Below are 27645 nucleotides of genomic sequence, written 5' to 3'. Positions count from 1 at the left end.
CTTTAAACTGTTACTTTCTTTTCTTCATAGACTGGGTTTGAGAGCAAAGTATTGAGAATGTTTGAAGTGCTTTGTGAGCCTCCAGATTACAATATAATGTGCGTTGAAATATAGAAAGGAAACATAAATCGGTTTATTGTGTTCTCCGTGGTTTATTTTCCAATGTGTAAACCTCATCTGTATCTTTGTCTTTCCCATGACATGGAGCAATTGCGGTTTAACATTGCTTTGTAAACTACTCAGGATCCATTTGTCCATGTGCAAACAGCTGAATTATATTTGCCTTTCATATTAAGTTCTAATGGTCAAGATTTTAAATGCATGTACATGGCACTTTTGAACTTACATCTATAACAGCATGTTAGAGTTAAAAGGAAAAGGTCTGGTAATTGCTGAACTTCACTTTCCCAGCTTTTGAGTTTATCTGAGGAAAAGGCTGCTCCCTGATGAGCTAAGGGCCTTGTAACTCATATCCGGCAAGCAGATCTCAGATATGAACATGAACGTCACCAATTTGCCTAAAAGCTTTGAGTGTAAATGACTATATATTTATATATCTTTGTAATATTTAAACAGGTGAATGTCATCTGTTTTCTGAACATGGTTTCTCAGTAGAAGCTGAAATGTTTGGCTCCCTCTACTGGCTGTTTATTTGCTGCCCAGCTCTCCTGTTTTGTTTTCATAAACATTATCATATAGCATTTTTTGTTATCTTCTTCCAAGTTTTATAATTATAAATTTACAGACATACTAGTGGATTCCTGATCCTTTCTGTGTGTGTGTGTGCCTCTCTAGGCCATTTCAGCGCACCGTCACCATGCACAAAGACAGCTCAGGCCACGTCGGCTTTATCTACAAGTCTGGTAAAATCACCTCACTGGTCAAGGATGCCTCTGCCGCCCGCAACGGCCTGCTGACTGAACATTACATCTGTGAAATTAATGGGCAAAACGTCATTGGACTCAAGGTCAGACACTTATTTCTGTATATGAGTCTTTTCATCGAACAGTTTGGTTACTGATGAATATAAAATGTTAACTAAGTCGTCATTATGTGTGGAAGTAATGTGTATTCTGAAGATGAGATGAACTCCATTGATGTTGCATTGTGGATAAACATGGACTAAAAATGATCCAAAATTGGACTAAATACAGAAAATATGTGATGCTTATTAAATGTTTGGTGGCTAACTTGAGTTTTGCATTGGGACGGCTGCTTACATACTGGCCGAATGTAGTATAACGTGGGAACGTGCAGCGTTTTTAAGTAAGTGCAGTATTCACCAGCTCCAAGTCTGTACACACGTGAAGTGAAAAGGTGTTTAGGTTGCATCAGTAATGTGGCCATAGTTTGCTTTTAGAGCGGTGTTTTCTTTTGTAGGCGTGTAGTTTCATTCTGCTCTGTAATAAAGGCTTTTTTTGTTTGGCTAAAGTTTAATGGTGATTTATTAAATTCTCACATTTCGCTGCTCCTGTGTGAAAATTCCAGGATTCTCAGATCAAGGACATTCTGGCCACCTCTCCGACCGCCATGACTATCACCATAATGCCCAAGTTCATCTATGAACACATGATTAAGAGGTAGGACTTCAACATTTTAGTTAATCTAATGTCAGTATCTTATCATTAATAAGGTTTTGGCACAGTATCTACACATACGGTGCATTAAAGTGCTGCATGACCTGCTGTCAGTCACCAAAATGAGATTTTCCCACGCGGATCCATGTAGCGCTGATGCTAATGCAGAACGCTCCATTCAATGAGCTATTGGTTTGTTAGTTATAAGTCAGTGTGAAACAAAGTAGGCCAGAACTAAAAGGCAACAGTTTATAGTTTTATTCCTTGGTCCAGACCAACTAAACCAAACTACAGGTTTTAACGCAACCTTAAATGAACCCAGTGTGAAGAAGGTTTTACATGATGCTCTTCACTGACAAGCTTACATTTCTTTTTCCAGGATGTCGACCGGGCTCCTGCGGTCAGCCATGGATCACTCTGTCCCAGAGGTGTGAAGACCAGGAGGAGGACTGTCAACTGTCAGGGTGTCTACAATACAGAGAGATCTCTCTTTGCTCTTTCTCTCTTTCCCTCATATCTTTATCTGTCTCTCTCTCTCTCTCTCTCTGTCTCTCTCTCTCTCGCTTTCTGTCTTCATACCAAACCACCTCCTGCATCACAATCATCATCGACGCCATTTCTCATCTTTAACATGATCTTAAAAATGCCTTTTTTTCTATTCTTCAGTCATTGAATATATTCTCTACCTTTTCTACATTTTCATCAACTCTGTTGACATTTCTAGTACATTTTATATGTTAACCTCATAGTCTAAGTATTACATATTTTATTTTCTTGTTTTGTACTTGAGATCAAGAACCGTACAAAATGTTTTTGTTTGTTTTTTAAAGCCATGCACACTATCATGAGTCCAGAGCTTCCTCTTTATTGTGAAGGTGAATCATTGGCACATGACGTTTCATCTTGTCAAAATGCTGTAAAAGCCAGTGGTCAGTCATCAGAGCCCTATCATGTAGATCACGGCTGTGCTCCCAGTCCCTGCACTTGGCCCCTAATGTGTGTGAACATTAAAAATCTGAGCTGAATGAACACCTGGGTCCTCATGTGAAAAAGTATGCTGACTGATTCCAGTGTCACTTTTACTTGGCCAGTAAAACCTAATAGGTTAGTTAGTTTATACCATACATTGGTGAAAATTAGTGTTATTTTTGGCATTGAGATAAAGTTTTTTTTTTTTTTTAAGGTTTTTTTTTTTATGCTTCCCAGATTCTAGCGTAATTTACAGCAAGGCAGTTTCCACCTTCTTCAAGAGATGGCGATGTATCATTGTATCACATTTTCTGTCTCTGCGGGCTAAGGTCATGATGAGACTCTGATGTGTTGAATTTATAGGTACTGGAAACACTGTGCACATTCCAGGGGAAAGTGTAGGGAAAGCAGGGCAGCAGTAGATGTTTGTTACCCTTTGCAGCTGGGACCTAACCCTGTCCACAAACACCACAAGAGCTGTTAGGCGATGAAGAGCACAAGTCAGCAACATCAAAATGCACTATGTGATTGGCTATCTGGAGGTCAGGTGAGAAGTGTTTGTTGTATATGGTCTTCAAACCATATCATTTTCAAGGGAATTGTTGGTATTTGTTTGGACAGGGTCTGTGCTGGGCCGACCCACTAAGTGCACTTTCCACTACCTTGTAAGAGGTTATCTTTCCTGTGTCCATTTTTAGTTACGTTCAACAGTTGTACCTTTTATTGTTGTGTTTGTGGTGCCTCATTTTAATCAGAAAACTCATGAAAACATATAACTTATGTTAAACGAAGGAAACTGCTCAAATTTGGCACTAGATTCATCACCTCAAATTGAACGCATTAAAATTCCACCTCACGTGTTAAGCCATTGACATTGCTCTCCTCTGCGAAGTGTTAGAGGACGTCCCTCTGTAATATTCCTTCCTTGACTGATGAGCGCAGCGAGAATGAGGAGAGCTCACAGTTGTGAATTTCTACTTCTTATATAAAGTTGCTCCTTTTAATGCTGTTCATGTTTGGATGCATGTATTCCTTTAATTTTCTAGGTATGCAATCTGATAAACATCACTGTCATTCTGTAAGAAAATTAGAAAAATCTAAAAGTTTATATACGAATGTAACCAAGATAATATTGTAAAACAAATAAACAGTCTTTCTGTTCACATTAGCGTGGTAGTGTTTGTATTCCCCTCTGGACATGTATCTTCATGCTAACATTATATTCTTTTGTGTGGTTCTGTGTGGTTGGGGGGGAAAAATACACCAACAAATTGTCATATCAAGAAAGAAAAAACATCCAGAGATACCAGATTCAGACAAACGCACAGATGAAGACAACACACGTTTCCTCCATGCTGTTTAATATAGGGGCTTTTGGTCTTCCTTTATACAGTGTGGTGGGAGTGTGAATGGACAAGTAACCTACTGATGTCTTTTACTGTACACACTACTATTGCCATTAAAATAGTTAAATTACATGATGTTATCTGTATATATTAGTGATGTCAGCTAAATTCTTACAAGGCATAGAATATCCACAGTAGTAGGATGTTATAGGACTTTCTACAACCTCCGTATATTCTAATAATCATTACATAGGCTATGGAACATATAGACAGTCAGACAAGGAATAAAGCATATAATAACAATACACATTCAAATATTGACCAAAAAAAAAAAAAACCCCAAACACCCCCCACCTCATCCTGTCTCCCCCAAGAAATATTCAGCATCATGTGTGTCTAAGGATATACGCAGTATATAATCACTCAGTCACCCCCCTCCGCCCGCAAACTAACTACACTGACTAAACCTCACACAGCAGGAAGTTCAGGTGTATAATGGGACAGAAATAGAAAACATGTTCGCTGTGAGGTGCAATGACATTCTTGCAGAGAGACTCGCGGTAATAATTGGCCTCCTTCACATTGTGATAATCTTGGAATGGGTTTTGATAAAGTGCCTTATGGTAGAGATAGATCGATGGAAACTCAGATTAAACTTATAATGAATAAATTAATCACACCCTCAAGCCTCTGCTAGAACTGAAGCATTAAAGAAGGCAAATTACTGCAGTGTAAGAGTCCTCAACAAGGACACTGCAGGCCATAATGTTTGTTACCTACTGAATGGAAAAATATAGGGTTTAAATCACTCCAAGGATGTGATTATGTTCACCAAACCCTATTAGGACTAGTAAGTGAAGACAAATGTGTAATACAGGCCTGTTAGAAACACCTGCAAACATATTAAAGCAAAAGACAAAAAGCTTTTGAATATGGAGGCCCGCCAAATCCAGAATAAAAGTTTTAATCTCGGCATACAAGATGACGTCTGGGCACAAGATCATGAGTGATATGCACACAAGATAAAAAAAAAAACAATCAGTACTTTGTGCCTCCTTACTACAATAATAACAATGCACTGCAGTTTAGTAATAAAGGTATCAGACCCTCACATACATGACCACATAATGCAGCTAAAGTGTAGACTGTTGCGTGCGACTGCATAGAGTTAATTGTTGTTGATGGTAAATGCAGTCTGTTGAAGCAAGAAATTCCTAAGTGTGTGCTATACTGACTGACAAAACCGAGTTCACCACGTAGTTCTTCCTTCATTCAGCACCATCATTTGACGTGACTGTGACATAGTTGGGGACACAGAAGAACTAAAGACGATTTCAGCTTGGATTTCTAATCTCTGCCTCTGGGTAGCCAAGGGGGCATGCTCGATGCCGCTCAAAAACAAAACTGACTTGCTCTCTTCACTTGTATTGCAGCAAACTAACTACGTGTCCAACAGCTAAAATGGCATCCCAAAATATGAGGGCAGAGGATATATTTTACAGTGTTTTGGCTGATTCACAGATTCAGCTGTATTTGAGTATAAGGCCGAAAAAGAGGGTCAGAGCAGCCGAGAGCATACAGCGTATGGTGCTGCCTTTGCTCAAATTGCCCTCTGAACAGAAACTGAATCAATCTGCGGCAATTAATTTCAGTGTGGGCAGTTTTTTTTGGATGTTGACGCTGGCACCAGAGAGAGCCCTTATGTGCATTGCTAGGTGGGTAGGTAGATTTATTTTGTCACAGTACAACAGGCTATGGAGTGAAATTGAGTTTGTAACTCCCTTCTGCTACACAGCAGACAATATACATTAATAAAGAAGATTTTTTGTTTTTGTTGGATGTTGACGCAGGCACCAACCCCGAGAGAGCCCATATGTGCATTGCTAAGTTATGCAAGAAAGTTTTACTACAAACTTGGACTGATGTGTGCTTGAGACCTTCAGGATCCCAAATAGAAATTAGAAAAGACAACCAAGCCCAGCAGGGCCAGGAGGGCAGATGACCTTTAAGTGAGCTATGTTTTGGTCAACAAAGTTATAGGCTATGGTATCACTCCCACACGCTGGGACGATGTTGGACTAATGTTGTAATATTGAGGGACAGTGAAGAGAAACTGTGGACGTTCAGCCTCATTTAAAGCCACCTAAATAACCAGGGTAGTAGGATGGATACAGGTAACTGTTTTTTCATGTTGGTTTTTGTGGAACTTTACACTGCAACGCTAGCTCAGCTAGTGTTACCTTTGTTATTATACGGAAGCCTGCTGGGTGGGCATGCACGCAATGCATCCTGGTACATAGAGGTACGGCTGGCATTACTCAGAGAGCAGGAGAACTCTGCTTCCACTGTCAATATGACAAACACTGTGGAATTTATTGCTTCAATTCACTACATTTACCATCAACATTGTCTGGACATTAATGGCGCCAAATCTTCCCTTTAATGGGGTTGAGATGATTTCTGTGATTCAGAACAAGGCATAACTCCTAAACTTCCCCATATCTACTCTTTCCTTTCCTCTGTCACCCTCTGTGCAACAAGAGGTTTGTACAATAGCCTGTGTTTAATGATAGCGGGAGAGTTTGATCGACTGAAATCAAAGTACAGTGCTGATATACAGCAGTTATCATTTACATGACTTTCATCATCAGAGATTTTGTTTCACAATACATTAATATTGAGAGGAGGAGGCCGCCTCACACATTCTCACACCTGTTCCCTCACAGGAATATATGGCTTTTTTGTGGAATATATGAAAACTGTTTTAGCCTCCTAATCCACTTTAGCAAAGTGGTTCATACAGACTAGTGCACAACTCATGATAATGAAAGTGATGATGAGGAAAGGTTATGGATGAAAGTTTAAGTGAGGATAAGACAGTCCTGTCTGTCTAAGGCATTCATTCAGTCGTTTCATGGATCTCAACGCACTGATAATCGCCACTGCTTTTTTGGATCCTCCACATCGATAAAGTGAAAACCAAACACAGACAGGGATTGTAATGATTGTCACTGATGTCTGACAATTACAGAATTTGACCATGTAGCACAAGCACAACTTTTTCTATACCAGAGTGTGTTTTTTCAACACCATTTAGACTTAAATGTCCATTATTGGCCTGTAGATACATACTGTGCTCAAATTTAGGAGCTGAGATCAATAGCTCTTATCATGGATGACAGGCAACTGCTTTACAGTATTCACAGAAATCATGGCATGTAGAGTTCTCTTTTTAAGGCTCTGCCAGAAATGTCTATTATCTTAGTTAAACTGGTTTCATTTTTGACTTATCAGCACGATATCAAACTGAACTGACACTGCAGACCAACAGAACAATCAGTCAGAACTCAGTGGACATACGACACTTTGGATACACATACAATCTCAACTTCAAGTAATTGCTTAAACTTCATAAAGTGAATAATAGTGCAAATTATGCTAACCAAATACTAACAAAAAAAAGATTCATGCTGCTTATTTCTTCACCGAAGAACTAAACAATTCAGTTGGTGTCAGACGATTTTTGCTGGTCGGCTGTTTCTCCATCCACATTTAGCTCGTGAGTCTCTGACAGAAATTTTGATTTTACAGTTGCAGGTTTCTTATTTGCCCTTATTACACACAAAGTTAAACATCAGCGCAAGAAAAGCAAACAGGAGAAATTGCCATCAGATGCCACATTCACACAAAGGAAACGCCCTGTTCCTAAACGTGATTACAATCCAGACATCTTATTGATTTTCAGTGTCAACTGACATGTAGTCACTCCATGTCTAGAAATGCTTTGCAGAATGATCTGTTAAACAAATAAAGTTCGATTTATTTGCAGTGTTACTAACTCTTGCACAGTGGACTTGAAAATACAGACTACTGGAGTGACAGTTAAACTACACCACGAGAGCATTAAGTTAGCAGAAATATACAGCACAGAGCACAGACTGAGCACGACTCACTTCAATCAGATCTACATCAAAGTGTCAAACTGAGCCAGTGAGTATCTACAAACAAGTGTCCGACCATTATATGACTTTCCTGTTAGATTTGATGAATCAACGATATTTTCTATGTGTGTTATGTGAAATTAAAGTAACTCAAATTGAGTTCTATTCTTTTCAGTAATTCAATTGTTCAAGAGTGTGCTCTGAATGCAAGTCTCAAGACACAAGAACCAACCATATGGCCAAGTGCAGGGAAAAGTCCACCCTAAATCATAATGCCCATGTTGTTCTCATTATGCTCTCTCATAGCCTGATAACCAAGAACAAAGAGTGTGATGAAAAGATATGAAAAAAGGAACACAAATAAAAGAGAAGTGTTGTTAAAGAAAGAAATTGTCCCAGCATGTAACTCCCCCCCAAAACAAGTTATTTTTACACTTTGTTGCCATGGATTATACAAACAAGATTTAATTTAATTAGTGAGCTTTAAAGATGCTGATATGTGGATTTTGGATATAGCTGGGACTAGCTGTTTCCCCTTGCATCGTGTCTTTATGTTAAGCTAAGCTAAAAGCTGGCAATAGCTTTAATATTTAGTGTACATACAGTAGGCCTACATACATGAGAGTGGTATTGATATTGTCATCTAACTTTTTGCAAGAAATCAAAAAAGCACATTTTCCAAAATGTCTAACTATGCATTTAATGGTTGACAGAAACAGTCAAGGAGTAGAAAATGTGTAGGCTGTGGCTGTAACTGCACAGTCAAAACCCAGAGGGATGCTGCAAATTAAGAAGACCTGGAGAAAACACATTAACAGTTTGGTTAGAGTCATAAAATGTGCTGCATTTTTTTGCTCACTTGAATTAATCTGTAGATTTGCAGATTGATTATCTGGGGACGAACTTTGTGGATTCACTGAACTTTAAGGTTTGGCATCTGAATCAGCTTTGTTTCTGGATTTCTGGAGATGTAATGTATACTCTCAGGGTAGAAACACACCGCCAATGTCAGCTAAATGGAGCCACCAGAGCCCATTCATTTTATATGAGAAGCAACAAATCCCTCGCAGGACCTCACCTTATTAATGAATTTGTTTAGAATTGGGAAGATGGGCAGTGAAGTTTTATTTCTATCACAGCACAGTATCAGTCAAGACGACAGCCAGCCACAACATTGGAAATCTACTAAAGAAATGCACTTTTTACATTTTCCTGCCAAAAGTGAAATATCCAAGTTTTACAAACAAGAAATAGTTCCATCACCTAACTTCCACCAAGCTATTCAAACTTGCTTCCAGTGCTTTGCTTAGCTAATCAACTGCTGGCTCCTTAGGCAGCGGTCAGATGCAGCTGGGGTGCCAATGCTGTGGCAAAAAACGAAGGGTTGTCTTGCCAAAACGTCAAGCTTGGCTCAACTTTAGCCGCACTGCATTGGCCAGTCACACATGCACAAGCATACACTTCTGGTAGATTACTTATTAAGAAGAATGCTATATTTCAACTGGTTACCTCACGATCATCGATCAGAGTAATAAAATGCTATGCAAATCGCTGTGAGTGTTTTGGCATCTCATAAGCCTTCAAACTTATGAATCTGTTACTCAAACTGAATTTCCTAGATCCTATTTCATATCTCACTGGAATCTGAAACAACACACCCCCACCATCACAGCCCCTTACAGGGCTGTTTTTGCTCTGAATGCCCTCTGAGTCTGACATGGTTGCATCAATGGGGACCCGCAGGGAGCTGTCTTGGTTCTCTTCCTCTTCACACTCTACACTGCAGACTTCATGCACAAGTCAGCTAACCACCACCTGCAAAAGTTCTAGGACAACTCCTCAACTGTCTGCCTCAGACAGATTGGGACGACAGAGAGTACAGAGAACTGGCCCAGGGCTTTGTGGATTGGTGCCAGTGGAACCGCCTGCAGATCAATACAGTAAAACTGTAGAGCTGGTGATAGACTTCCACAGGTGCAAAAACTCCTCCTATACCAATAAACATCCATGGAGTGGACATGATGGTGAAAACATACAGGTATCTGGGTGTTCACTTGAATAATAAACTGGACTGACAATACAAATGCACTACGTAAGAAAGGCCAGAGCAGACTCTTTCTCCTGAGGACCTTTTTTGACTCTGTGGTGGCATCAGCCATATGGAGTGGTCTGCTAGGACAGCAGCATCTCGACTGCTTACAGGAAGGGTGTTAAGTTTCTTACTGTCAGTCCAAGAAGAGACTAACACACTGGTTAAGAAGGCTAGCTCTGTCCTGGGATGACCCTCAACCCAGGACAGAGCTAGAGCCCAAGTGGAGGTGGCGGGAGGAGGAGAATGATGGCTAAGCTTTCATCCCAGATTGAGAACATGTCCCACCCCAATGCAGTCTGACAGCACTGGGCAGCTCATTCAGTGACAGGCTGCTTTACCCGCAGTGGTTTAAGGAGAGATAAAGCAGGTCTTTCCTGCGGCTGTCAGATTTTACAATCAACACTTCTCCCAGTAGACCACACACCAAACCTGACTTTGCAATATGAACAAATACTAAACTGCAATAATGTGATTTAAACTGTCGAGTCTGTTTATTTATTATATCCTGCTTTTTTATTGATGCTTCGTGCTGCTGCAACACTGCAAATTTCCCCGCTGTGAGATTAATAAAGCATTATCTTATCTTCATGGCATTGGTTCATGGATCTTGGCAGGCTTGCTGCGGTTTGTTTTGGTGTGTTTCTACCCTTAGAATGAACATAATTTTGTGTCTATGTTGTTGTTTCTCGTTAGTAGACAAGCTCAGTGTTTTTAGTCTTGAAGGTGTCAAAGACTCAAATATATGCCCACACTGTGTGCAGCCATAGGAAACGATTGAATTCTCAGTAAGGGCAGATTTTTCCTCTGTCACTGGTCAGTAATCAGAGTATAGCTCATCTTCTGCAGACGAGACCATTTGGTTATACATTTACTCGGTCACCTACACGTGAACATGTCAGAATTGAGTCAGACTGGTAGGTTGACAGATCAATGACCCTTTCACATTTCCCTGCATTAAAAAACAAAACAATCAGCATTAAACATCCAAGCATAGATCATTCATTTCAAACAGCTCATTTAGTTTTGCACAAGTCATTTGTATTAGCAGACATCTTGGTAGCAACAGCAAGGACCAGTGGGTGAGAGACATTAAGGAGCAGGACCAAACAGAACAGAGTTTACCAGTCAGAAATCTTAGTCATAAATGCACATTTGCTGTTCCCGATGCTCCCCTCAGCTATTAATCTTGATGAGAAATGGCAGACGGGAGGTTGTTCCTCTTGCTCTCCTCACATTACAGGTATTTTCCTACAAGCTAAGGACCTAGACCTATACAGGAGAGGTCGAAGTTAAGGATAACAGAGGTGTTGAACAGATTCTCCTCTTATATCAGTGATCCGCCCAGGTCTCCCCCGCCTGCGGGGTAATGCCTCAACCCACCTCCCCTGCGCAGCGAGTGCAGCGCCACAGTGCAACAGCCTCGCAGCAGCGACCCTATATGATACATGGGCTGTCCACCACGGACTGGACCGCGACAGAGCCATGCCACTGTTGGCACCACAGGGATGGCCACTGCTAGCAGATCAACCAGGAAGTGACGACTCCAGTAGCTTTTCTGAATTGTCCCAGAGCCAGACAAATTTCCATCCTCTGCTGTGTCGCCCCCAGTGGCACCTAGTTCTTCAGTTTCATCTTCATCGTCCTCATCATGCACCTCCACTACAATGACACCAGCTATCTCCTCATGGGAGGTTGATTTCCTCGGCTGGGAGGTGTGAGGCTGTTCTATCTCTGGTGATAATCCAGGCCGACTTGGACGCAGCTCTGCTGTCTCTACCTGGGTTGATCTTGCTGGCAGATCTATGTCTTCTCCGCTGAGGTTTTCAAGTGTTGTCCTACCCTGTCTGCTTTCTCCACAGCATCCTCCAAACTTCCCAGCTGATGTCTCTGCTAAATCGCACTGACAGAATTCTGGTGCTGCCTCCTCCACTGCACCCTGAACTTCCACCTCATTTCCTCCCACTGAGCTAATCTGTGCCTGCAGCCCTTCATCTGCCAGTCGGATCCCTGTTGTTTCCTCCTGCTTCTCCGTTGCTGCAGCATCCTTCTCTCTCTTCTCTTTCTCCTGCTTTTCCTCTTCCTCCACTCCCTCTTCCCCCCCACACAGGGGAGTTTCCATTGAACACGCCACAGTAGCAGACCGTGGCATGGGATGGACCAGAGGTGTTTTGGAGACCGGGATCGGCTCTGTTGCTGCACTCATGACCGTTGCTGTGGTTGCTGATGTTGTGGTGATAGAGTCCAGCTCCTCCTCCCCCTCATCAGACATCCAGGTGGAGGTGGGGCTGCAGGCCTGGGAGCGAAAAGTGCGTTGCTCTGCAATGGTATCCAAATCAGAGGGGCCACCTGCTGTTGCAGGGATGGGGCAGCTTTCCGTCTGAATGCCCATCTCCCGCAGGGGGTGCAGATAGAGGTGGTGGTGGGACAGGCAGGGATGGCTCATACAGCCCCCTCCACCCAGGCCACAACGAAAGGGCACCAACCGCTCGCCTGTGCACAGCTTCTCATAGGTGGAGGAGTGCGGCATAGTGTGGGGCACAGAGTGGGACAAATTATGAGGGAAAGAATGAGGTAAGGTATGGGAGAAAGTGTGAGGCAAAGAGTTGGGCAGAGAGTTGGGCAGAGAGTTGGGCAGAGAGTTGGGCAGAGAGTGGGAAAAGGTCTGCGTGTAGGAGTTGAGTAAAGATGCCGTTTCCTCAGAGAGGAAGGCGGCCTCCAGCAGCAGGTCGGCTCGGCTGGGGATGCTGCTCTCCCCACAGCACACAAAGCCACTGTCCTGGGTCCCATCACCTGACAAACAAGGAAAGTCCGGGCCATTGCCGTTCCGGTCCGCCAGCGCCTGATCACTCAGCTTAGTGTAGGTGGAGCTCCGGGTCAGAGATCGGGCTGGGGAACCATCGCAGGAGCAAGACCCTCTCCCTCCTACAGCTGGTTTGGGTATTCCTCCTGGACTTTCCCCTGATACTGATGCCGGTGCCGAGCCCCCAACACGGGTTCGGCAGCCTGGTATGGCTTCCCCCTCCTTGGCTAATCCAGCCTGGGCTAGCTCCATGTTAAGCAAAAGGTTCTCAAGCTTGTGGTTCTGAGTATTGATGTCCTGGAAGTACTTCTGGACCCCTATGTCCCCGCTGAGTCCCCCAGCATCACTGAGCCTGGCACGAACAGTGTCCACAGCTTCTTTGAGCTGCTGTATCTCCTGACGAGCCTCCTTTAGGGCCAGCTGAGCCTCTACACGGTGACATTCCTCCTCAACCCAGTCCTCCTGCATCCTGTAAAGCTGGCCTCTCAGTGCATCTATCTCTGTGTCCCTGAGAGGGTGAAAATGAAGAAGAGACAAAGGAGAAATAAGGAATAAATAAATTATATTAGGGTAATATTTACAACCCCAATTCCAATGATGTTGGGACGTTGGGTAAAACGTAAATGAAACCAGAATGCATTGATTTGCATCTTTCAGCCTAAATTCAATTTAATACACTACAAAGACAAGATATTTAATCGTCAAACTGATAAACGTTGTTTTTTGCAAATATTCACTCACTTTGAATCTGATGCCTGCAACATGTTCCAAAATAGCTGGGACAGGGGCAACAAAAGACTGGGAAAGTTGAGGAAACACCTGTTTGGAACATTCCACAGGTGAACAGGTGAACTGGAAACAGCTGAGTGTCATGATTGGGTATAAAAGGAGCATCCCTGAAAGGCTCAGTCATTAACAAGCAAGGATGGGGTGAGGTTCACCACTTTGTGAACAGCTGCGTGAGCAAATAGCCCAACAGTTTAAGAACAACGTTTCTCAACATACGACAAGAGAATCTGGAGAAATCTCTGCACGTAAACGGCAAGGCCGAGGGGTGTTTGTGCCCATGGCATGGGTAACTTGCACATATGTGAAGGCACATTAATGCTGAAAGGTACATACAGGTTTTGGAGCAACATATGTTGGCATCCAAGCAACGTCTTTTTCAGGGACGTCCCTGTTCATTTCAGCAAGACAATGCCAAGCCACATCCTGCACGTGTTACAACAGCGTGGCTTCGTAGTAAAAGAGTGCGGGTACTAGACTGGCCTGCCTGCAGTCCACACCTGTCTCCCACTGAAAACATGTGGCGCATTATGAAACACTAAATACGACAACGGAGACCCCGGACTGTTGAGCAACTGAAGTTGTACATCAAGCAAGACTGGGAAAGAATTCCACCTACAAAGCTTCAACAATTAGTGTCCTCAGTTCCCAAACGCTTATTGAGTGTGATGAAAGAAAGGTGACGTAACACAGCGGTAAACATGCCCCTGTCCCAGCTGTTTTGGAACGTGTTGCAGGCATCAAATTCGAAGTGAGTGAGTATTTGCAAAAAACACTAAAGTTTATCAGCTTGAACATTAAATATCTTTGTGGTGTATTCCATGGAACATAGGTTGACAAGGATTTGCAAATAATTGTATTCTTTTTGTATTTACGTTTTACACAACGTCCCAACTTCATTGGAATAGGGGTTGTAGGGAACAAGTAAAATGTAAGAACTGACTTTCTGGTCAATATTGATAATCTCTATTTCTTTTTCAGTATCTCACCTGTCTTGCAGAGTGTTGATGGTTTCCTTTAACCTGGCCCGCAGGTGTCGGATACACACCTCTTTCTGCTGCAGGGGTGTGAGGTACTGTTCTGGTGGAGGGGGCCGGATACCATGGTTGTCTGTGCATGACGTGTACTTCTGAAGACGTCTAGTACAAAAGCATATGAGAGGTGTTTATCAGAGTTCTTTACAACTGGGCAGTAAATCCAAAATAGTGAGTTAAAAGACACTAAAACACTCCATAGGGCTGAGGGGAACTGCAGAGTGGGGTGATCATTCTCTGTAGGTTTGTTACTACGAGCAACACCTTATACATAACATGCAGTTGTTTGATCCACTATTATTATATAAAAAAAAATGATTAAAAATACTGAAAGTACTACACTTTTGAGGAAATCAAGGAGGGTAAATCATTTTGCTCGTGTTAAAAAGAAACAGGGAAAAACTTTACATTTAGAGCCTGCTTCTGTATTGCCACCCACATCTCTTTTTCAGCGATTTAGATGATGAAGTGAAAATGAAATGGCAGTTTAGTCAAATTATCAGGCTAATAAAAAGACAGCTAGGGAATGGGAATAGAAATAAGTGTTGTAGGATTCAAATCAAGCCAAATGTAACAGGAATTAAGATCTGATTTTCACTGAGGCGCGGAAATCACAAAGTTTCAATTTCTATTTGCACCTTTCATGTTTGGTATAAAAAGAGTGGAATTAATCATTCTAGGGAGTGTTTTAGACAAGAACACTGAGTTGGAGAAGCTTCTAATTATTTGAATTACTGAATGGGCCATGGAGTTTCTGATGTCTTACCCTTTGGTGGGGCTGCAATCACTGCCTTTACAAGAGCCTGAGTTGCTGCTGCTGCTGATGGAAGTGTTGCCATAGGGATCTCTATTACTGGGTGCAGCCGGCGTCCGCCTGGTCCAAAGTAAGAGGAAACATGTTAATCTGTTCCTGGTAACACTATGAATCCACACTCCAGACAATGAGGTGACTGTCAATTCTGTTAGCTGTTGAGCAAAACCATCATGACTCTGTTCAAACACACAATTCAAAATACACATGAATAGAGCAAATGTTAATCCAGGTCCACTAACATGCCAATACACCGTGTACACAAAAAGGCACAAGTATACACAGACACATTACAAATACAAAAAAGTCAGTGCCAACAGACAACAGTTGTGCCTTCCAAACAAGGACACACGCTCCTTTGGGCACTGACAGTGATTTTTCAAAAAGATGATGTGCTCTGCAAAGATGAAAACCAAACCAAAAATCAAAACACACTCGATGATATAACTTCAAGAAGCATTCATCAAAAGAAATAAATTGAGGAAAGAACAAAGAGAAAAGAAGAAGGGAGTAACAGGTCAGACTAGACATGATGCTATGGAAATAATTCTCCCATTGTTTTCTATTGTAACATCATGAAACATTCACAGTGCAAAGGGTCTCATCATTCCCATGCGTCAGAGTGTCAACACTGATGGTGGAAAGAAGAGGGACAGACCGAGAACGAGGGGTTGAGGGAGAGTTTGTTGAACGGCTGTGGCGATCCGGAGACTTTGTGGAAGTGTATCCTTTAGTCGGCGACTTGGTCGATGCATAGCCTTTAGTCGGGCGCATTGAGACCATATAGCCTGTCTCCATGGGAACGTAGTCTAGTTCTATGAACCTGCAGTAGTCAAACCTGACCAGGCAGAGACAACAGGGTGTTAAATCACAGAGGACAGCACAGGACCACACCAGAACGATACAATGTGAAGTGTGTGCACACTTTACCACTGAGGCGAGACAAAGCTGTTCGGCACATAGCATTTCTTAGGGTTCGTCTAATTCATTCAGCGCCTGAGCTGCGGGCAGGCAGATGCTAGATATCAACAAGCACTCACAAACACTGAAGGGGCCCAAGAGATGTGGCTCTCTAAAAGCTTTGCAAAAGGAAATACAGATAGCTCTGCTTTAATAGTTTAGGCTTTTCTCTTATGCTTCCCACATGAAACATCTATGCAAAGCAACTATGATGCCTTCACTGGCACAGAACACAGCTAACGCTCTGTATCCTGAAAGACAATTCACAAGAGATAAAATGTTCTGAGACTCTGGTGATTAGAGGGGAGCAGCAGCAAAAGCCTTAGCATTTATTCCTAAGTGCCTTCCTCACTCCACCAAACAAGCTTTAGGTAGACATTAAAGACAATCATAATCAAACATAAATTCAACCTCTGACACATCTGATACAGACCAAAATAATATCCATGACAGTACAGCGCAACATCACAAATATCAGGACATTTTACATTTGCTTGCTAAAATCTGGATGGGCTTTAAAGGACACACAGGTCCATTTGATTATCAAAACGATGCCAGCTGTGAAATGCTCGTCTTTCTCTCCACACACTGCCAAAAAAAAGATGTTTTTCTTCTTCTTCTTCTGTAGAATACCCACTGCTGAAAGTAACTATGAACGAGTTGCTCTCTGCTTGTTCCTCTGCCCATAATATAGACAACCTCATCCTGCACTATGCGAACATATTACAACACTTTGGTAATTATGCTTATTCGCTTTTGTGCCGAGATCTATGACTCTCGCATTTCGGTCTGTTAGATGTGTAGCTAGAGACTGGAAGCAGGTAGGGAAAAGTAAAATATACAAATGTCACATTTAACTATTGCTACTATCCTGCTAAAGAAAACAAAGTTGTTGAGTAGCACAGTGCAGTTATATCAGCGGTAGCCAGGAAAAGGAACGATGATCTGTGATGGGCAACTTCTTCTAAGACATTCCTTGCTGATATCGTAAGGTTTTATGATCAGTGATATTGACATACTAAATGTTGTAATGACCTGCTACTTTAAAAGGACATGCCTGTTGCCCAATCACTGGCCTCTACAGAGGGAGGAAGGGACAAGCAGGACCAATCAGAGCAGCCATGAGGGATTTTCACACAGGACACGGTAACTCCATGCCACTTCACTGAAATCCAAAACATGGACACAGTGTTGCAACCAACTCAGTGTCTTAATACTTGATAAAGTATAACAAAAACAAAAATCCAAATCAACTTCAAGTGAGACTATGTAACTTGTGAAATAAAAAAATAAAAAATTCAATCTTACAAATGAAAAGTTTAATTCATAAGCCATAAAAAACACTGTTGCTCAAGTAAATACACTCAGGGTGCTTCGGCCTCACATGGTCTGGTCTGACCAGTAGCTTCTAGTGGCAAAATCTTACCTAATGCCAGCAAACCTTTGCTTGTCGTTATGGAGTCAGTTTTTTTTGACATTTGGTTTTAGCATTAAGCTGCTGCTCTGAAAAAGTTTAAGTCAATTTAAGTCTGAGGTTGTATATCGATGTTAAAGCAACAACAACCTGCTGGAAGCACAAAATGGGCAAAATATGTTAAATAACTCACTGGACACAGTTTGCAAGTGTTCAACATTACAAAACGGTCACTAATATTTGACACACAATATGTGTAATTCTTACTTCTTTGTGAACATCCATACATGTACATTTATTTTATTCATGCTACCCCAACTTACTCAACTTTCTAGCAAGAGTTGTGCTGAGTAAACGTGTCCTGTGTGATACAATAAGGGAGGAGGCCAGATATTGACTACTCAGTAGTTTTCAAAGATCAATATATGACAAAAGCCAAGACAGAACAGAAACAGGCAGGAAGCAGCTGAAGCAGTGAGCCTCAAGAGGGTACACAGTACACGAGTGTTTCAGGATTGACAGTCATTCCCATCCATCTGCTGGGATGGAACCTGTGACTGGACTGTGGGTGGTGGGTGACAGTGTGGTGGAGGTAGCCGTAGGTGGGCTGTAGGTGCTGAGAGTTGCCCAGGAGTCAAGTGTTGGTAAATGTGAGTGGCTGCAGTATAGAAATATAACTTTATTCTGTGGTTTGTGTCTGGTGGAGACAGAGACTTTGCTCGAGAAGCTGAAACCATTTTAGATAAACCATATCTAATTTTGAAATAAACCAAAATAAACCAAAAAGCACATTCTCATTCCAGGCAATGTCGGTGTCTCACCGACTCTCTGCTGTGGATTGAGCAGCTGTGTTGAACCAGTGATCACTTGTGATCACAGTATGCTTCCACAGCACAACATTAGCACTATTACTACCTTGCATGTAGCCGCTAAACACAACCTGATGCTAATGAAAATTGACATAGAACCAGGACCAAATGGAGTTGCAAATCCTCCATTTCTAGTGTACAAATTTACATAGTGACTCTACTATGTCAGTGCATGACTGTACATCAGGGTTTCCTCTGTTTTTTCCTGCCGGAACATCAATAGACTCAGGGGTGATGTGACCCAACAACGCAAACACTCCCCAAACACAAGTCTGTGCTGTTTGCATTTGTTGATGCCAACTTCTAAGCTGAATATGAACAATGAAAGCTCCAGTTGGGATCTCATTGTTATTGTATAGTGAAACTCTGACTTCACTGCAAAGTCTGAAGGATATTTGTTACATTTCAAACTCAAATCAGCACTGCAGCAATTGACCGTTCACTAAACCCCGCCCTCAAACAGTCATTGGCCGTCATAGTTTAGCAACTGCCTGTAAGCATGGCAGGCCTGTCAAGCCTTAGATTTCCTCTTGGATGTTGCATAAGGGCTCAAATGACTAAGATACTCTGCATTTAAAGAGTTTGGATGGTCATTTTGTTATTTGTCTTTCAAAAACCAAAAACACAACAGCGAAAGTGTAAGGAATGGATTAAACAGTGTGTTTACCTAGCTAGCAAGTTTACTATACATTAGTAACTGACTGTTACTATTGTTCTTCAAAGGTCATGGTGCTAGTTAACTAGGCCACAATAGTGGGTGGGGTATTTTCCCAGTGTGTGGAAGCTGGTCATGGATGTTATTAGAGTTTAGGCTAACATCAACAGTTCTGTCCTGCTCTTCAATGTATATGGGGAAGTTTACAATACAGCATCCACAGTCAGCGTTAATCGAGGCTACATCCACACTACTACGTTTGTGTTTTAAAAAAACTTGAGTAAAAAAAAAAAAAAAAGATCTCCGTCCACGGCAACATTTTAGCTGCAGAACGGATCTCCATCTATATTAAAACAACTGAAAATGCACTAGAAGTGGCTGTCAGTGCCAAATTTGTACTGCCTGCCAGATCCGTTCTGCACATGAGCAGAAGTGGTCAGTCAAAGAAGTTTACCGCAAATGTACCTATTCAAAATGATCCAACTAAATCTTTAAAATTAAGATAACAAAATGTTTTTAATCACGGGAGATGAAACTATTTAATATGATGTAATAGGAATATACTTAAGATATGAAAAACCTTATTCAACAGTACATTTTTAATTTATAACAATTACAACAATCTAACAATGTAGCAACACAAAGGAGGCTAACCTTAGCTGCTAGCAGGCCGATATCAGTCTGATTGACATGCCTACAATTGCTGACTTAGGTTTATGCACACACCCCTGTGATGTTAGAGTTAGGGTAAGGGGCTTTGGGGAGCTGTCAACGCCTTTTATACTAACATAGCTAGCTACCTAGCTAGCTACTAGCGCTCTCGGTCTAAACAGGTCTTTTTTTGGTGCATGGACTGACAACAAGATAGCCTGGAGTTTTAAAGTGAAAACGGGTTTGTCAGCGTTTCCAGACTTCACTGTTTTAGGTGTTCGGATTTGATGTTTTAGTCTGGACGGGAGGTGTAAACGTAGCAAAAGTGCTGTGTTTTAAAACAAAAATCTGGTTGTGTGGGTGTAGCCTGAGATATTGTTACATTTGCCAAGCACAGTGGTTAGTTCTTAAAATGCTTCTTTATTTCCATGTCTTTTACATGAATCATCAACCTGTGAGGATATGTAAATACTGTTTATCTGGGACATGACTCAGTTTGTTAGCATGAAGTCAGCCTGAGATAGAGTCTTAGCTATTTAGCTATTGATACAGTTGATAAAACTTTACAGCTACAGTTGTCATTTCAGCCGGCAAATTGATAGAAAGGGGTACACTGCTTTTGTCTACCTGTTGGAAATCAAGGACCTTTTGTTTAAAAAACATTGCTGTGAATTTTGATGGAAAATCTGCCACGGTTATCATTATAAACATCATATGTGCCATTCTAGGACGTAAAGCTAGACAAGTGTAGTAACAGTAACTAAGGGGGCGGTGCATAGCAAACGGACAATTGGAGAATTGAGGGAAAACCATGTCTAATTAAGACAGGTAGCGTAATTGTTGCCTGTGTGCTGTTGTTGGTCTTGTTTCAGTGGCTACAATGCATGGCGGAGCTGCAGCTACCGCTACGGAGCATGCTCTCTGAGACTGTAACTGAAGTAAGTCTCACGCAGGGAGCGTGGGCACAGGAATGGCCACCGGCGCTGTGGCCCCTGGCGCAGCTGTCCCTGTCCCCGTCCCCGACCCGGACGCCGGCTTGGGCACTGGGACGGGCGAGGACGCCAGTATTTGCTGCAAGCGGCGTTTGGGCTGCAGCACCTTCAGAGGGTTGAATCTGAGGAAAAGAGACGAGAGAGAGGAGGACACCACAGCCACAGATTGAACCGTAGCTACATCTTACCAATAACACCACTACAACCAGACATGTTGGTTTCAGTTCAGGAGGGCATTTATCTGTCTGTGACCCACACATAAACCTGTGGTTTGCTGCATCAGGATGAGACTACTGTTAAAAACAATTTAACTCACTTGACACACAGTTATAAGTGGATTTGGGGCAATATACAGTAAACCTACTTAGGTGGTGATTTTTCAGCTCTCCAGCTAATAACACCAAAATGTCTCTCCAGTGTATTTAAGTAGTGACCACTGTTTTCAAAACTGGACCACATTAATAAATCAGTACCCAGCAATCATATTGTGTAAATTAGGTATAAAACATACATTCTGTATGCAACATTATTGAATCATTTGCATTGCAAAGTCAGAACATTAAAGTCAGAGCCTATATGACTTAATGGATGTGGGAAATGTCATCACTGGTCCCTGTAGACAATGAAACCTCAATAACACTTATCCTTTAACTACTGTCCAGTAAACAGGCAAAGGAAGTCCAGCAGCTGTAGGAGGAAACACATCAATATACTTAATATACCATGTTCAGGTTGCAGTAAACTTGCTGTTCACTGGTCAGCCTGTGGGAATTGGCTGACTGCATCTAGTTTATTTTAAACCCATCTTCTTGTGAATAATATCACGGCTCCTCCAGCAGGATCATTAGAGCTAACTGAAAAAAGTGCAGAAACTAATAGGGGTAAAATCCTGGCACAACCATGACTGCAACAGAGAGAAAGAGAGAGAGAGCACTGAGTAAGAGTTGAGGGTAACACTTTCCAAAATGGCAGCCCTTTGGAGTTTTTAGGTTGTAAATCACTATTTTATTGATGTTAAACTAATTTACTAATGCTTTATATATGAGTTATATACCTTAGGTTAGAAAAAAAATTGGGTTGCCAGGTTGTGAAAAATCTCTCTGGCTGTTGAGTCATTTATAGCAAAGTCATTAATAAAGTTATTAATAAATGTCTTTCTAATACGCCAAGTAGTCTGCAGTAATAGTTGTTAATAAGTCATTAACACCAAGAATCACAGATTTCTCACTTTCTTTAAGGCCCACATCAAAACATAGTAAGTTGTCTGTAATTATGAATGTTATGGTAAGTTGTTATTAACTTTCAAGATGCTCTGCAGCACTTTTCTGGAAGGTCAGACTGTCCACTGAAGCAGACTGCCTGATGAACTAAAATGGTAAAAAGACAAAGCAAGTTATTTCCGGCCCATTCTTCCTGTCAAAAATACTGTAAGATGTTGTTGCCTTCCAGTCAAAGACCATCTAATTTCCAACGACCTGTTTGAGGAAGGCTGTTTTTGTGCTGTGAGCAGATTGAAATGGTTCAAAGTCACCAACGACCTTCTCCTCTCCTCAGACTCTGGTTACCTCAACATTCTCTTCCTCCTGGACCTTACTAAAGCTTTTGACACCATCGACAACACCATTCTTCTCTCCCGCCTTGAATCCTCCCTCAACATCACTGGTACTGCCCTCTCGTGACTAAGACCATGTCTCACAAATAGACAACATTTCAAAATCATCAATATCAACAACTGCACCTCCTCTACTGCTCCCATGTCCCAAGGTGTCCCCCAGGGTTGGGTGCTTGGTCCTCTCCTATTTGTCCTGTACATTCTCCCCCTTGGTAACCTCATTCACCATTATGGTCCCCACTTCTGCTGCTATGCTGATGACGTCCAGCTCTACATCTCTACAAAATCCATCACCACTACAACTCCCTCCACTCTGACAAACTGCCTCCCTGAAATAAAATCACAGATGCAAGCCAACTTCCTCAAACTCAACCGTGACCACATCACCTCCAGGACCTTCACTGGCTCCCTGTTCCACAATGGATCCAATTCATAATCCTTGTCCGCACTCACATTTATTATTATTAAGTGTCCTGCTGGAGGAGGATAAACACCAGCCTGAGAGATTTTTCACAACCTGGCAACCCAAAATGTGTTCTTATAAATGGTTAATACCTGACACTGATAAAGCTTTAATAAATGATTTGTTCCATCATAAAGCCATTGTTTACAACAGGCCCCTAATTAAAAAGTGGGACAGAGTTGGATAAGAGTTCTTAAAACAGCCGGTTCAATTGGAGATAAGCTGTGCTCAGAAAGTGTTAAGTTTAGTAATAATCATGCACATACACAGCACACGCAGTAGTCGTTTACAAAATTTTACTACTTCTGGAAAGATCAGGAGAAGATCTGGCAAGGAGCAACATAACCGAGCTGCAGAAAAATCATTGACACTTCACAAAGGCTGATGAAAGGAAGAGAACATTTTGAAAATCCACCTGGGTCTGTATTTATCAAGCATCTCAGAATAACTCCTTGGAGTCATGCTGAAAGTTAACCTAAGGCCATAAACACTGGTCTTGAGAGTGAGACCCTAGAGTATTTTACAAAACTCTCAGCCGCTGAGAGAAATGATGATGTTGTCTTATAGTTTTCTGACAGTTTACCTTTCATAGGACATAAGACAGTGGTTGTATGCCAACATTTTATGTATAGGCATTTATGTGTAGCCTGTAAGTAAGCCAGTTAAATGTCGGTTAAAAGTAGAAGGTGACTTAACTCAGCTACTTGGCGTATCTATAGGTTTATAATACCTATATTAATACTGCATCTTGCATACATTGTGCAGTATTGTACAGTATGTGTGCCAATGATGTTGCAAAGCTGGGCTGTGCACACTCCATGGAGAACACTGAATCCTCTCTTCCATTGTCCAATACCCCTTTCAACAGCACTCCTTGTTAACTTCTGTGTGCTTACAGGTAGGGAACATTTTGTTTCTTCCGTAATGTATCCTTATATTGGGTAACAATATGAGCATGCAGAAATTAATTAAAATGTGCTTTTTTGGAGATGTTGTAAATGCTATCATGGTTTCTTTCTATTCTGCTGTAATTTGTGGTTGTTATAGACTCAAATCATCACTGCTGCCAAGCTACATTTTCCTCTTTATTTTATTAGCATGCATTCTCTTTTGAAACCTCCACAAGGTCAGTCACAAAAATGATTATTTTTTTCCCCAAAAAGGTATCTATCAATAAACTCATTGTCAATATACTCAACACACACGTTTCTGCCTTCATATTCTGGTGTGTACTAAATTTCATAAGAGACGAAAGTTGAAATGTTTTTACTTCTTGTCCCAAAAGTAGGACCAAAGTTACATTGCATCACTGTAAGAATTTTTGGCCAGTTTGGACTGATGTCCTACTCTAAGACATTTGATAAAAACAGGTTCTGGTCCCTTCACACAGCAATATATAATAATGGAGGATAAAACTACATGTACATTCTTTTCAACTGTGGTTATCTTACATTGCACTGACTACTGAATAAAAAGTGAACACTGTCATAATAAAACAACATCGCTAACATGTCCTCATTGACTACCTACCGGCGAGAGCCCAACCCAGACCTCCGATTGCCTGGAGCAGGGGCAGACATGTGGACGGACAGCCTCTTGTGCAACCTCTAGCTTCTTCTGTCCTCACTTTTTCTCTGGTCTTCAGCCTGGAGGAAAACACAGACAGTGAGGGACCACATGCACTTAGATACAGACACCCAGGAAGAAGAGAGAGCGGTCAACAAAAGCAATGGCAGTCTGAGAATAACAAAAAAACATGTTTGTTGAGATCATACACACACGCACACACACACACACACACACACACACACATACACACACACACACACACACGGGTTGAGTTTTGCTGACTGTGTCAGCTCTGAAGGCCTCAGCATGCAGCATGGTGCTGCTGACTCAAGCTGACACTTAGCTGGCATCAGGGTTCAGCAGACAATCACCTTCCAGCCATGTGGAAGAACTAACCAATCATCACTTATCATTCTCATCTCGGACCAAATATCACTGAGAGTGGCAGAAGAGAGCAAAGGTGACATTTGCATCTGCATCTGTATGTGAGGAGAAATATCTGTCCGTTTGTCTTGTGAGGTGTGCGTTTGTTCATGCGTGTGACGTTGCGTGAGAGCTCTCATGTGCAGAGAGATGAGGACAGAGCGTCTAATAAATATTTAATCATTACCCCTGTCTGTGGCCTAACAAATTTCATCCTGGCATTAGGTTGCTGGAAAGGCCAAATGCAAATTGTGAGATAACGAGACAGAGGTAGAAGGAGGAAGCAAATGGAGGGGAAACTAGTAGGATTATTCACATCAATAATACATCACACACAACTTAGTGGGCTCTTGAGTGCCACATTTGTGTATGTGAACAAATGCAAAGCACCTGCTGTAAGTCATTTTCCTGCTGTCACACCTCTACATGCTGTGTTGTCTCTCTGCCAGTGAATGGGCACATAGGTTGATTAAAAGCCTCTTTAATACTATAAAGCTACCTCTTGTATAACTTTATCCTTATCTGATATCTGCTTTAATTCTTCAAGCCTTGTTCCTCTGCTCTCTATCGTTTCAGGTTTTACAGTATTACAGCTTTGATGAGATTAGAAAGAATGAACCGATGCCAGATGGGGGAACTGTGTGTCTGTGTGTATGAGTCTTATATGCTACGTCTTATTCACAGTGCTCGTTTTAAAGGGGAACTCCTCTAATCATGGGACTACTACACAGCCTATGAACAAATGTAAACAAAGTTGAATATTGTTGTCGAGTCTGTGAAACAAACCTATATATAATTTGAAATTTGATTCAGAAGTTTTTAGGGGGTCCTAGGGGTTAATTAAGAGGGCCAGGACCCGCCATATTTTGCACACTGTTTTGAAGCCTGATCCCTATTGAAGACTAAAAACGAAATTTCTAAATTTCTGGAGTACACAGGACACATTGAAGTCCTTTTTGCTGCTGATGACGTATTATACACACAAATAGCCTTGTGGCAGGATCTTTGTGGGGACCCGTCATTGACATAATGCATTCCCTAGCCCCTAACCTTAACCATCACAACTACATGCCTAACCTAATTCTAACCTGAACCCTAAAACCAAGTCTTGACCCTCAAAAAGCCCTTTAAACTTGTGTTTGGGGTCCAGCATTTTCCATTCCATATTGTGGTTGGACCCCACAAGTATAGTGGACCCCAAGAATATAGCAAACAAGCCTACCCTGGTACCTAGGGTGGTATGAGGGCCCGACGTCCACAGGTGGGGGTTGTGCTTACAGCCCAACACCGTGCAGGACGTTTGGCATTTGCCAGAGAACACCAAGAATGGCAAATTCGCCACTTGCGCCCTGTGCTCTTCACAGATGAAAGCAGGTTCACCCTGAGCACATGTGACAGACGTGACATAGTCTGGAGACGCCGTGGAGAACGTTCTGCTGCCTGCAACATCCTCCAGCATGACCGGTTTGGCGGTGGGTCAGTAATGGTGTGGGGTGGCATTTCTTTGGGGGGCCGCACAGCCCTCAATGTGCTCGCCAGAGGTAGCCTGACTGCCATTAGGTACCGAGATGAGATCCTCAGACCCCTTGTGAGACCATATGCTGGTGCGGTTGGCCCTGGGTTCCTCCTAATGCAAGACAATGCTAGACCTCATGTGGCTGGAGTGTGTCAGCAGTTCCTGCAAGAGGAAGGCATTGATGCTATGGACTGGCCCGCCCGTTCCCCAGACCTGAATCCAACTGAGCGCATCTGGGACATCATGTCTCGCTCCATCCACCAACGCCACGTTGCACCACAGACTGTCCAGGAGTTGGTGGATGCTTTAGTCCATGTCTGGGAGGAGATCCCTCAGGAGACCATCCGCCACCTCATCAGGAGCATGCCCAGGCACGTGGAGGCCACACACACTACTGAGCCTCATTTTGACGTGTTTTAAGGACATTACGTCAAAGTTGGATCGGCCTGTAGTGTGGTTTTCCACTTTGATTTTGAGTGTGACTCCAAATCCAGACCTCCATGGGTTGATAAATTTGATTTCCACTGACAATTTGTGTGATTTTGTTGTCAGCACATTCAACTATGTAAAGAAAGGAGTATTTAATGAGATTATTTCATTCATTCAGATCTAGGATGTGTTATTTTAGTGTTCCCTTTATTTTTTAGAGCAGTGTATTATCTGTGTTATTCCCTTTTTAACTAGATTTCATTTCAGCACCATGTACTGTTCAAATTGACTAGTGGAGAGACAGTACCCATTTGCATACCACTCTTCACATGATGGCAAGCCATATTTATGAAGATTTAAATGAACCACATATTGACATTGTAATCCCCAGCAGATCTATATAAAACAGTTTGTGATTGCTGTGAAAGGGAAAGTTCAGGTTTCCATTAAGAGGCCAAATATTTCTGTTGAAGGGCCATATTTGGCCCCCAGGCTCACTGCTATATAGACAGATGATCAACATTCTGCACAGTCATCCTCAACGCCCTGATTCATTAATTGAGAAGAGAAACTTTTCTACAGCTCCACAGTATATAATTTTTTGGGGCTGAATTGGCCAACATGTTAATGCATACTTATGTCGAATCTAAAATACATTAGAAATAATCCAAGTTAAAAATTTCAGACGGACAACAAATGAACACAAGCAAGCTGCCTCACATCCATCCCAACGGAC

At 42.0% G+C, this 27645-nt stretch overlaps 2 protein-coding genes across 3 annotated transcripts in view; one reads left to right on the top strand and one right to left on the bottom strand.

Annotated features, from left to right (window-relative positions):
* sdcbp2 (syndecan binding protein (syntenin) 2) overlaps positions 1-3709 on the top strand; it is an 18399-nt gene extending 14690 nt beyond the window's left edge. For both annotated transcript variants that reach the window (XM_046056855.1, XM_046056856.1), the window contains 2 exons: positions 1489-1580; positions 1957-3709. In XM_046056855.1, the coding sequence (XP_045912811.1) occupies positions 1489-1580; positions 1957-2011 (147 nt within the window). In that variant the 3' untranslated portion in view covers positions 2012-3709. The remainder of the gene's footprint in view (positions 1-1488; positions 1581-1956) is intronic.
* A 7160-nt stretch (positions 3710-10869) lies between these two features.
* The window catches only part of snphb (syntaphilin b), a 28044-nt gene continuing 11268 nt past the window's right edge, over positions 10870-27645 (bottom strand). Inside the window, exons 2-5 of the mRNA XM_046056842.1 lie at positions 24503-24618; positions 15312-15419; positions 14501-14650; positions 10870-13233 (exon numbers count right to left, since the gene is read on the bottom strand). Of these exons, the coding sequence (XP_045912798.1) occupies positions 11250-13233; positions 14501-14650; positions 15312-15419; positions 24503-24552 (2292 nt within the window). The 5' untranslated portion in view covers positions 24553-24618 and the 3' untranslated portion in view covers positions 10870-11249. The remainder of the gene's footprint in view (positions 13234-14500; positions 14651-15311; positions 15420-24502; positions 24619-27645) is intronic.

This window comes from Micropterus dolomieu, linkage group LG08 (assembly GCF_021292245.1).
Source record: "Micropterus dolomieu isolate WLL.071019.BEF.003 ecotype Adirondacks linkage group LG08, ASM2129224v1, whole genome shotgun sequence".
NCBI classification, from domain to species: Eukaryota; Metazoa; Chordata; class Actinopteri; order Centrarchiformes; family Centrarchidae; genus Micropterus; species Micropterus dolomieu.
Note: the sequence above shows the minus strand (reverse complement) of the source record. Positions and strands in the feature narration are given on the sequence as shown.